The sequence below is a fragment of the Mustela lutreola genome, chromosome X (assembly GCF_030435805.1).
Source record: "Mustela lutreola isolate mMusLut2 chromosome X, mMusLut2.pri, whole genome shotgun sequence".
NCBI lineage: Eukaryota > Metazoa > Chordata > Mammalia > Carnivora > Mustelidae > Mustela > Mustela lutreola.
The window spans coordinates 78,880,654-78,893,252 of NC_081308.1; the positions used below are offsets into that span (position 1 = coordinate 78,880,654).

At 34.8% G+C, this 12,599-nt stretch overlaps 2 protein-coding genes across 2 annotated transcripts in view; one reads left to right on the forward strand and one right to left on the reverse strand.

Annotated features, from left to right (window-relative positions):
* Positions 1-514: 514 nt before the first annotated feature.
* Positions 515-3,399, reverse strand: NAP1L3 (nucleosome assembly protein 1 like 3). The gene has a single exon (XM_059157890.1). It carries the CDS (start codon positions 2,981-2,983, stop codon positions 1,589-1,591), a length of 1,395 nt encoding a protein of 464 aa, XP_059013873.1. The 5' UTR covers positions 2,984-3,399; the 3' UTR covers positions 515-1,588.
* A 933-nt stretch (positions 3,400-4,332) lies between these two features.
* The window catches only part of FAM133A (family with sequence similarity 133 member A), a 56,118-nt gene continuing 47,851 nt past the window's right edge, over positions 4,333-12,599 (forward strand). The window contains exon 1 of the mRNA XM_059158390.1: positions 4,333-4,469. The gene's annotated coding sequence lies outside the window, so the exon portion shown is untranslated. The remainder of the gene's footprint in view (positions 4,470-12,599) is intronic.

Below are 12,599 nucleotides of genomic sequence, written 5' to 3' on the forward strand. Positions count from 1 at the left end.
GGTTTTGGAGGGGAGAGGTGTGGGGGGTTGGGTGAGCCTGGAGGTGGGTATTAAGGAGGGCACATATTGCATGGAGCACTGGGTGTGGTGCATAAACAACAAATTTTGGAACACTGAAAAAAAATTATATTTAAAAAACCTATTTTACTATTTGTTGTGCTTTTGCCTTTCTGCCCTGTGCAAACCTCTCTGGTAAGCTTTTAAGGAGCCTCAACCCCAAAATCTCAGGATTTCATTACCCTGTAACCAGCTGCAAGGTCTGAAGAGGTGAAAGTCTGTTGCCATCTATTAAAAAAAAAAAAAGCCACATCTGGGGGTCATTTACCCATCCTACTCTTGGAAGTGAAAGCAACAGCTTATACAGATGTCCTTTCTGGGTGAGGTGCTACTTCCCTCTTCCCCCTTCTGCCTATCCCCACTCCCTCCTATCCCTTCCACTCCCCACCCTCCTTCCTTTCCCTTCCTCCCCTACTACTCTCTTTCCCTTCCCCCTCCCTTCCACCCACTCTCCTTCCATCCTCCTTTCCTTCCCCTCTCTCCCCCCTTCTCCTCTCCCTTAGCCTTCCTCCCCTGTTCTCTTTCTCTCCAATCACTCGAATGTATATTATGCAAAGAAGAGCAAAGATCTGGGAAACATATCAGAATGTTAATAATAGTTACATATTCTTTTTAAATTTCCTTTTCTTCAGTATTTTCTACTTTTTCTAGAAGACCCACATTTTTTATAATTTGGAAAAATGTTAGATTTTTATAGCATGATATACTTTATTTGACATTTATTTTAGGATGCAATAGAACAACATAAAAAAATATCAAATGATATAAAGTGATCATCCCAGTGAAAGACAAAATACAACATATTACAAAGAAAATGTGGTTAGTAACTTTAGTTTACAATTACACGGTATAAGATGAGGAAACTTTTAAAAACTACTGTCATATTAACCCTTCAGTGGTAAACAATAACTTTGTTATTATTAATTTATAGACCACTATGTCACACAAATAAATGCCATAATATCATATATGGTCTTGATGGACATTCTTAAATTTATGCTAATTTTTTCAAGCAGCCAAATTTCATGGTTCAGCTGTTCTAGTTAATGTAAGTACTGTATATCTATAGCAAAGTAATGAAGGCACAGCTAGTGCAAGCAGATTTAAACGTTTAGTTTTCTGGGCTGGGAAAAAAAAACACACTTGTACTGGTATTTCAGGAACTCTTTTTTTTCAAGCCAATATTTGTCTCAATTGACATGACAGTTTTCACAGCTACATTCTAATAGGAACATAACTAAAGGACTTTGCAAAAACAAAACTCTATAGCACCAAAGGAGCATGCTTTAGATAACTGACAGCATTTACGTATTTTGAAGAATATTACACTGCAACAGTCTAGATACTGATACTTGGACACTGAAAGACAATTTTTTAGACTACCAAGAAAATATGAAAACACAGGACTGTAAGGAATGCTAGTGTTGAGGTTATACAGCAGTCCTCCCATCTTGCCTGAGGCTATATAAACCTGCTTCACTGCTACTTGACGTTTTGAGAGGCTTGAAAATTCTTTCAGGTAGCCTCTTTTTTATTTTCGATATTTTCTGTTTCCATAACCTTTACCATCATCATAGGTACCTTTGACTTCTCCTGTATAGTAATAGATTGATTTCAGAATGACGTTATCATGTAAAATTTGACCAATTTCAAAGTCCTCACCCAGGATAGCATCTTCTCGTGGTTCCAGCTTTCCAATCTTAGGAATCTCAGGAGGGCTAAAGAAATTGAAGAATGATGCATTAGGAACCACTCTTGGCTGAATTTCAATTTCTCCAGTTGCCGTTGTGCGACTCTGGGTGGTTGTCACGGTCACATCCTTTCCGCTTTTCCAATCTATCTTACAGCCTTTGCAATCTTGGATTTCCCATCCCCAAGAGAAGAAGGGATCATCGTGATCTGGTTTTGACTTTATTATATATGTCTTGGTCAGCATCTCATTTCTGAAGTATGGATTGGGTAGAAAATAAAATTCAAACGTGTAGCTTATAGGTTGGCCAGGTTTTGAGAACTTTAGGCTAATATCTGACAAGAATTTCAAAATAGGGGCATCATACTTCTGAATCATGGGCCCGAGCTTGTCAACATTCTTTAAAACAGTCAACCAGTAGTCAGGAATGCCTTTAGGATCTTCTTTTTTAGGCTTTCCTTTACGAGCTCTTTTAAGATTCGCTCTTTCTTTGGGCCTGACCTCAGGAATTCTTTTAGGAGCCTCTATTCCAGCAGTCTTTGCCTTAGCCTCGGCTTCTTTAGGCTGTTCTTTATCTTCTGCCTTAGGCTCTTCTTTCATTTCAGGCTTTACCCCCAGAAAATCTTTAGACTCTGCATTTTCTTCAGCCTTTGCCTCAGGAATTTCTTTTCGAACCTCTTTTTCTTCAGCGTTCACCTCAGGTTTTTCTTTAAGGTCATCATCTTCTCCATCACCCTCTAAGGCAGGCATTTCACTGTCTTCCTGCACTTCCTCATCACTGCTGAACGCCTCATCCTCTGAATTCCATTCATATTCTTCTTCTGCAGGTTCATATTCTGCATTGATTATTTGAAATCGCCGATCGTACAGAGGCTTATTGAGTTCGGCATATTTTCTTTCGAGATCGTGAACTGCCTCTAAAAACAGGATGTCTACCTTGTCACATTCATCTTGAATATTTCTGAGCGCCTGCACACGATTTCTAACTGCCTGAGGCAGCCGATCTACGAAACTTTTACCCAACTGAGTCCGCCGTGCTCTTCTGGAAGGTTCAGATACCCTCTTCTTTCTATATAAGCGGCTGCGGCTACTGCTGCTGCTGCTGCAACTAGTGCTGCTGCTAGAGCTACTGCTGTCAGATTCTTCCCCAGAATTACTAGCCGAGCTAGCCATCTTCTCTTCAGCAACCCCTTGGGCGGCTGGTTCTGAGACCATGTTAAGATCCGCTTCTGCCATTTTGCAACCCTGGAAACCTCTTAATGTGGTGACTACCACTGAGACCGCGCGCTTGGAGATGGACAGAAAATGACTCACGGATGCTTGGGTAGTGGCGGAGGCCGGGGCTGAGAAGGTTGCAGCCGCGAAGGTAGCAGCCGCGAAGGTAGCAGTAGCGCAGGGCGGGGCTGGGTTAGGCTGGGCTGGGCTGGGCTGGGCTGGGCTGGGCTAGGCTGCTGCGATCGCGCAGAGGTGGAAGCGGCAATGGAGGCTTGGGCGAGAGCGGCGGCAGCAGGGCCTCTCACTGTACCTGCGGCCAACCAACGCGTGCCGCAGCCTAATGGCGAAGTGTAAGACCCCAAGATCTCTCCAGACTTTAGATCGCAAGCCCCCACCCCTTGCAGTCAGAACTGCCGTTAATTTAGTTCCCAGTGTGCCCTTAGCTCGCGCCTCATTTGCTGGGCAAGTTTTGATTGACGGTCTCTAAGCCTAATGAAAAACCAAAAGCACCCGCCGCCCTCCAGGCCCCTCCCACCTTCCCAGATGCTCCTTGGTAGCTGAGGCACACACCCTTGTAAGACGTTTATTTCCCCTCAAAATTCTGTCTTTATAGTTATATAATTCAAAAACAAGCTTAGATATGAGGTAAAAATACTAGCCATCGTTCCTAACAAGGGAAGAGGGGTATCTTTCTCCCATCATCTCATCCTGAAATCCCGTTTGGTTTGTCAGAAGCCTTTTGACAAAAATCTGTTTTTAAAAAATTGGATGAAAATACTCCAAATGGCATCATTGGGTAGTGTGACTATGATTTTTCCAAAAAATATCTTTTTCTAAATACCCTTGGGCATGTATTTTTACACTGGAGAAAAAAAAAAAAGGGAGTCATTTACTGGCAAAGGGGGAAGGGGCTAGAAAGCAGGCATAATGTGTCCACGTATCAGTTTTAATAAGTACTATCTGTGGTGTTTGGCAAGCCTGGTTTATATCCATCTATTGTAGATGGATATACATGTTGGATATAACCCATGTTGCTGTGAGTCAGTTACACCATTTTTGCTATATTTCTCTTTTTAAACTGGCATATAATATATCCCAACCTTGCTACTGACTTGCCAGAATGCTTGCAAGAACTTTGTAGATGAAATACAAGGGCATTCAAACGTTAGGCAATATTATTTAAAAGCAGACGGTTTGCTCTATATTTCTGAGCAGCGGTTTTCAATTCCATGAACAGCCAGATAGGAGGGGGAATTTGGGCTGACGAAAAGGTGCATCCTCTGTCAGGGTATATTTTACAACGTCATCTGCCACCAATTTTCTTCTAACATTCTAATATTCCAGCCACACTAACGTATGATTTACAAATCCAGTGATATGTGAATAAACTTTTGTAAAATGAAGATTAAAAACAGGCATCTGTTATTTTTATTTACAGGAAACATTTCTGCTACAGAACACCTCCATTGGTACAATCCAAAAGACCAGTGTTTACTTTTCTTTAAAGGTAAGAAATATATTTAGCCCATTTTTATGAATGACAAGAATTACCTATCTGTATTTGGATAAAAATTCACAGGATATATTACAGTCTTTTAAAGACTTAGTTGGAAGATAGCCTGATATTTCTGTGGAAGAAAAAAAAAAACACATATTTGAGTGATTTGATATACTAATGTAGAAAATAACCTAATAAATCACATTCAGTGTCTAAATCTGTTCATAGAATACAAGTAGTAAATTAAAATATAAAACATGAATTATCACTTCAAATGAGTAAAAATATTAAAGTTTAGATTAATCTTTGTGTTACCTGTTTATTATAGAATTTATGCTTTGTCATTTAGTCATATATTTTTAAAAAGTTAAGGAACACTTTTCAATTTTGGAAATAAATTTACTTTTATTATTTCTGATTTTCAAGGTATATAAACATTGGAAAGAAAAAACATAGAAAATTCCAATGATGGTAAAAATACAGAATATTAACAATCAAATGATAACCATTGCTAGCATTTTGATGAATTTCCTTCTTTTCATATTTTTATTGTCCATTTGAGAATTACCTATTTATATCTTTTGCTTGCTTTTCCACTGAATTAAGAAATAAATTAATCAGTGGTGAAATCTTACAGAAAAATAATTTAAGTCAACTCCTTTAGGAAATACATCTTTCTGACTTATAACATTGGAAAATACATCTTAACTACAGCTTTCATTATAAATTACCTAATTTCAATTTAAATTGCCATCTAAACAATACTTTTCAGGGATTAGTACTTAATCATAATGAAACAATGACGTTTGGCATGAAACAAGGAGAATAAAAACAGAAAAAAACTTGTAAAAAAACCTCAAATACAGATATTAATGAACTATTTTAATTTTTTGGGTGTCCTTTTTCCCAAGCCAAAGACTATAGGTGGCTTCTAACCATAGTGGTCTACTTTTGATGTGTCTGTGCTACCTTAGGTTCTTGTAATGTACTTTCATTTTTGAGGCTTTTCTTGGTCTATTAGTTAACTTAATTTTATTATGGCAATTTCCTAAAAGAACATAAGTGTTTTCTTTATATAACACATTTAATTAATGCATTATATTATATATTTTCTACTGTGAATACTTTTGTAAGCATTCTAGCATATAACATGCTTATTATTCTTCATAAGGCCATCTTTAATTTATTTGCATAGTGATATGTTCTCTGTTTCATTATTTTATGATATTCTTTTTGGGGGTCAAATGTTCATACTTGTACATGAGATGATGCTTAACACAGAATCTATTGGTATATTCAGGCTGACCATGACTCTTAGATATCTGTTTATACCTTCCCTGTTATGAACATATACACAATCCCAACTACTACCAACCCTGTCACACAAACACATATACATAATATGCAATAAGTGCTATAGCATTATCTCTGTTATAGATATTTAAGACGCCAAGCATTGCAATTTCACTTATTTGTGGAGTTACTTTTTTGTTGTTTTAATTATTCATCTAGACAGCTTTTATTGAAAACACAAGTTAATTCTTTTTAAAAAATAATTTTATTTAAGTGCAATAGATACAACTGTACATAAAGTACACAATGTGATGTTTTAATAAATCTTTATATTGTGAACTCATCACCCACAGTCAAGATAATGAAAATTTTTGTCACCCCCATCGGTCCACCAAAAAAAAAAAAAAAAAATTTTTGTCACCCCCAAAAGTTTCATTATGCCTGCCCTTGTTCCTACCTAGGCAAGTACTGATCTGTTCTCTGTTTCTATAGACTAGTTTGCATTTTCTGGGATGTTATATAAATAAATTGATGACTCACATGCTATGTGTATATTTAACGTTTTAAGAATTAACTGTTATCCAAAGTGGTTGTACAATTTTGCATTCCTACTAGGAACACCAACACTTGGTATGGTCATTCTTTTTAAATTTAGCCATTTTGATAGGTATGAAGTAGTATCTCATTTTGGTTTTACTTTGCATTTCCCTAATGACTGAGGGTGCATTTAATTATATAATTATATGATTTTTTTGTAGTGACTTACCATCCACATATCTTCTTTGGTGAACTATCTATTCATATTTTGCCCATTTTCCTATAGGGTTCTGGTCTTACTATTGAGTCTTGAGAATTTGTTATATAATGTGGATACATGTCCTTAGCAGATGTAAATTCTGCAAGTATTTTCTCCTAATCTGTGGATTTTCTTTTTATCCTCTTAATAGTGTCTTTCATAGATTTATTTTTCAGAAAAAAAGAAGTCTGTAATTTTGATGCATTCCAATTTATCATCTTTGTTTCTTTTATGAACCATGTTTTTGGTGTCATCTCTAAGAAATCTTTGCCTAGCCCGAGATCAAAAACCCAAATCAGGAAGATATTCTTCTATGCTTTTTTGGAAGTTTTATACTTTGAGATTTCACATTTAGATCTGACCTATTTTTGTACCTGGTATAAAATATAGATTGAAATTAGGTATCGAATTGTCCCAGCATTGGGGACATTTCTCTACTGAATTATCTTTGTACCTTCATCAAAAATTAGTTGTCCATATATGTGTTGGCCTCTCTATTCTCTTCTATTGTGTATCTATTTTAATTGCCTAAATTGTAAACATTTCTTAGATATTTTTGGGAGGGAATGAGAAACAAATTGTGAGATAACAGAATTTAATTATAGTGGAGACAGTTAAATAGCTGGATCTTCATCCTTGGCCTTTCATTTTTGCTCTCAGATATCTTAGGAAAAAGGAAAATAATAGCACTGGTAACCTAGAAAACAAATCAAAACAAGAAACACAAATGCTTTTCTGTTTTTGTGGAATAGTCAGTGTGTGGCTATCTACAGCCCAGCCACAGGAGTGGTAGCTAGCATTATTCAGGAGCATAAATAATTCCTTTGTTTTCTCACCTGTGATAAGAGAGACCAGTTTACTAAAATGTACAGAAAGCATTTTCAAGATGTTAGTAAATTATGATTAAAAGACAGAATTGTCATAAATAACTGGTTATTATTTCATATTGTGAGTTTCAAATTTCATATATTGGTTATTATTTCATCCTGCAAGTTTCAAAACAACATTATCTCATTCAATACTCATTCCTAAAATAAAGATACACACAAATGAATAGAATATGGTATATAGCTATAACATTTGAGTTTTAAAGAAAATATTTGTGATTTACATTTCTGGCATGATAGCCTTACTTCATGGTGTTGAAAGGGGCAATTACAGGGCACCTGGTTGGCTCAATCATTAAGCATCTGCCTTCAGCTCAGGTGATGATGCTGGGGTACTGCGATGAGACCTGTATCAGGCTCCCTGCTCAGCAGAAAACCTGCTTCTCCCTCTCTCACTCCCTCTGCTTGTGTTCCATCTTTAGCTGTTCTCTGTCAAATAATAAATAAAGTCTTTTTTTTTTTAATTTTGAAAAGGCAGTTACAATTAATGCAATGACAGAAAAGGAAAATCAGTTACTAATTTGGGTATTTGTTCTAATGCTAGTTTTAAACTTAAAAATAGCATACATGTTCAAAAATGTAAATCCACATTGCAGAGAAACACTTTTACGAGGGTGTTCAAAAATCTTTTGCCCATGGTACTTATTTGAAGAATTCTTACATTAAAATTCAAATAAACCAAACATTTTTTTTATTACAGATGTGGGGGCATTTTATTTAACTCTTCTAAAAAGGAGTGAAAATTTTAAAGAACTTAAATGGTGACCAGTGTCCATGCATGTGTATATGATTACAGTAACTATTTCTAAATTTTGCATTACATATGGACAATATAGAAAAAGCCCAAATGGATGTTCTTTGCCAAATTTTTTCAGAATACTAATATATATTTAATTGATTTAGTGCAACAAATACATATCCCACAGCTCTTCAGAGTTGATGGCCATTTTTATATCAAACAACATACACACAATTCACAAAACCCTTTCTTAGAGTATAAAAGAGGAGAATCCCAATAATTAACAAGTCTTAGCATTTGATTTCCTTACTAAGACATTATGACCTGATTTTTAGTGTAGGTTCTAGAGTCAGAATTGCTGGGCTTGAATTCTGTTCTTTTCTCTTTGCTAGTTGCATTAGATAGTGGGCAAGCTACCTAACTTTTTTTTCTTTTTTTTTTTTAAAGCATTTATTTATTTGACAGAGTGAGAGAAGGAGAGAGAGCACAAGCAGGGGGTGCTCCAGAGGGAGAAGGGGAAGCAGGCTCCCCGCTCAGCAGGGAATCTGATGCGGGACTGGATCCCAAGACCCTGAGATCATGACCTGAGCCTTAGGCATAGGCTTAACCCACTGAGCCACCCAGGTGCCCCTACCCCACTTTTCTTACCTCTGTTCTCCCTCTCTAAAATGGGGCTAAGAATGGCACATAGAACTAAAATTCAATATTGTTTGCTACTTTTCATATTACTAATAGTACTAGATCTTGATAGTTCTGAGGCCAAATAGCCACTTATCCTGGTTGGCATTATGTGCCTACAGAATATCTTCTGTTATTTCAAAGGTAAAAAAATAAAAAATCAGCACAACACAAATAAAATTCCAAACCAAGTATTGTTTTAATTTTTATACCATACACAGCCTCCTTTCTTTCTTGAGAACTTTTAAACTTCCTGACAGTCCTAAATTATATAATCTTCTTTATCTCAACCTCAAACATATCTCGTGTTTATTTTTATGCCATTTATTTTTTATTCTATTATAAAGGTTAAGAGTATAAAATTTGTATATAATTAACTACATATATCTAAAAATATAATAAAATAATTCCCAATGTGTTAGTGACTTCTGTTCTTGGTATTAACATTTTTTTTACTTTTAATGTGTTCTTTAGACATAAAGTGCTATTATTGTGACTTAATTTTAAATACCCATCAAATGCCTTAGATTTTTCTTTTTTTCCCTTTTGCTTAGAGTAGTGGTCTCAAGCCTACCTAATAGCTGTGTCAAAGTATTGTCCTTGTTGGAGGTGGAAGGGATTTTAGAGATCCTTTAGTCCAATATCCTTATATAGACTGTGAAACTGAGGCCTTCCCTATTGGATGGACATTCTCTGTGTTTTTAAGTGTTTGTCACTACAAGCAACACATTTACAAACATTATTATGTATTCAAAGTCGTTCTTACCAATGTTAATGATTTTGGCTTAGGGGCAGATTAAAGAGTAAAGAAAGGTCCTCTAATAATGGATAATTATTCTAAGAATTATGTAGTAAGTGCTCATAGTTGTCACTGAATAATAGCTAACTTCATAATTTTCAATGTATCAGACACTGAATCAAGTACTTTACTTTTACTCTTTCATTCTAATGAACACATTGAGGGGTTCATTATTATCCTCATACTATCCTCATATAATATTATCTTCATATCATCCTTAATGTTCTTAATGAGAAAACTAAGATTTTAAGTGAATAACTTGCCCAAGGTCACATGGTTTATAATCAGAAGAGCCCAGACGTAAAACCAGATGGTTTGATTCCAGGTGTTAAATTCTTACTCTGCCATCTTTAGTGAACAAAAATGAATGAACTCTTCAACAGAGACGCTTAATTTGGATTTATTTAAGTGATAACTGCTGCTACTTTTCTGTTCCTCTGGTAGTAGTTGTTTTTATGATGTGAGTACCTTTAGGGGCACTAGTCCTCAAGTTCCTCTGATTTATACATGAGTGTTGTCTTGAACTGACAAAGTATACTAGAACAAGCTAATTTAACAAACAAGACGGTTTTCATTGGTTCTAGCATGCCTAACAGCTTTATTTGTTTAATAAGCAAACACTGGGAGGTGCCAATGTATCCAGTCCATAATTAAATGAAAAACATCCTAGGGAGTTTACCATTTAAGTACCCCTTATGGCAGAGGAACCTGTATTTTGACGAGCCTGAAGGTATGAACTGAAGCTACCCTTCGAAAGCAGGAAACTCTCTTGAAATCTATACATTTTAACTATAAACTTATTTTCAATATTTTATGTATATTTTATAATTTATTGACATTAGTTTTTATGTAAGACAAAATTTCCTGCCCTTTAGTAAAACTAACACCCAGGAAGATGTGTTATGATGATCCAATCCATTTTCATATTTCAGGCAACACCACAGGCTCTGGGGCTGTACTTGCCTAGATTTAAATTCTTTCACGTACTGACCATGTGGCTCTGGAGAAGAAGTCACACATCTCTAATTCTCAGTTTCTTTATCTATAAAAAGAGGGTAATGATAGGAACTGCCCTTTTGGTTGTTATATAAAAATTAAGGGGATTATATAAATTGTTTAGTAGATGCATAAAGGCTCAGTAAGTGTTATTATTATTATACACTTCACAGAGCCACATAGGGATTCCTATCTCAGTTCAATAAGTATGATCCACAGGCAAAGCTAATGACTTTAATCAGCTTAAATTGTGTTCTATATGTACACCATTCCCTTCAACTTAGAAAATAAGTTGAATTTGCCATGTGACCCAAAGTTACATTTTATTGTTAAAGTGAGAACTGATATCCTTGGTTTAGTTATTTTCCACTGTGGCAGGATTTTCAATTTAATTGTATAAGCATGTAATAAAGCCTAATGTTTCACTTTCAAGGCAATGATAAGTAACACTTCATTGTTCTTTGAAAAATCTTCCTGAAAACACTTATCATATGCTTTCTATAATCCAAATTTTAGTAATACTCCAGTATTTGGAATCAGACCTGTGTTTATATTATAAGCTGTATTTTTTAATTGTATTATGTTAGTCACCATACAATAAATCATTAGTTTTTGATGTATAAGCTCTATCTTTTACCTTCTGGTGACCTTGGGCAAATTTCTCAACTCCCTTTGCCTGAAGTTCCTCATCTGTAAAATAAAGATAATAGTACCTACCTCCTACAGTCACAATGAGTTTTGAATAATGTAATACAGCTTAGACCATGGTGAGTCTCAGCAAATTCTAAATTTCTTACTAAACTTATCCAAGAACACTTACACAATGGAATATAGTTCTTTAACTCTTCATTTCCTTTAGGGCTATTTACTCAGCCTACCTTACATTTTGTATGTTTTCTGAATTAATGACCTGACTTCCTGATAGTAGAACTGTTCCCACATGCTGCTGAAGTAGAAATAATTTTTAACCTTTAATTACACCCTCTTTTATATAACAATTGTCTCCTAAATGTGTCTAATATACTGGTATAACTGCTATGTAGCAAATAATATCAGTTTGATTCAATTTTCAGGATTTAAAGAGTTCATGTTTTTGCAGTCAATTTTTAAATAGAAGTATGTCACATATCTTATTAATAGCTAGAGACCATGCAGAGTCTTCTGAAGAAAAATTCTAGAAGATAATGAAGATCTATATTTAATATTAAATTGTTTAACCCCTTCGTTAATTAGCTATTACTCCATAAGACAAGATTTCTAGAAAATAATTATCTGAAACTTGCTTTACAAATAATAGGCATTTAAAGGTAAATATATATCAAACTATCAGGACATCGCCTTTCAATAAATTGCATAGTAAATATTATAAAAATTGCTACTCAAAAATTTCAGTTAAGTAAAATGAATAAGTCCTAAGGATCTATTGTACATTGTACCTGTAGTCAACAATATTTATTAATAGTACACTTAAAGTTTAAGAGGCTAGATATCATGTTGAGTTTTTACCATAGTAAAGTAGGGTGTTATATGCAACTGATGAATTATCAAACACTACATCTGAAACTAATGATGTGTTGGCTAATTGAATTTAAATTAAAAAAGTAAATGATAAGAAGGCTACTCAGAGAACCAGATTAATTTTTGTTTTTGTTATCAGAGCTTTGTTATCTGAATTGAGCTTTGTTATCTGAATTATCAACATGTCACACTTGATTTTCCTTTCTTTTAGTATATTTAAAAAAACAAATTCCTTAATTTTTTAATTATTTGAAACACACTTTTCCTTGGGAAATAATTTTTTTTTAATTTTGGGTTTCTTTTTGTTTTGTTTTGTTTTTCTTGTTTTATTTTTATTTTTAATGTTTTTTTTTACACAAAAGGCAGTTATTAAGACATTTAAGTGATTGGGAAAATGCCAGAAACCAGAGCTTGAGAACACATCTGCCAAAAG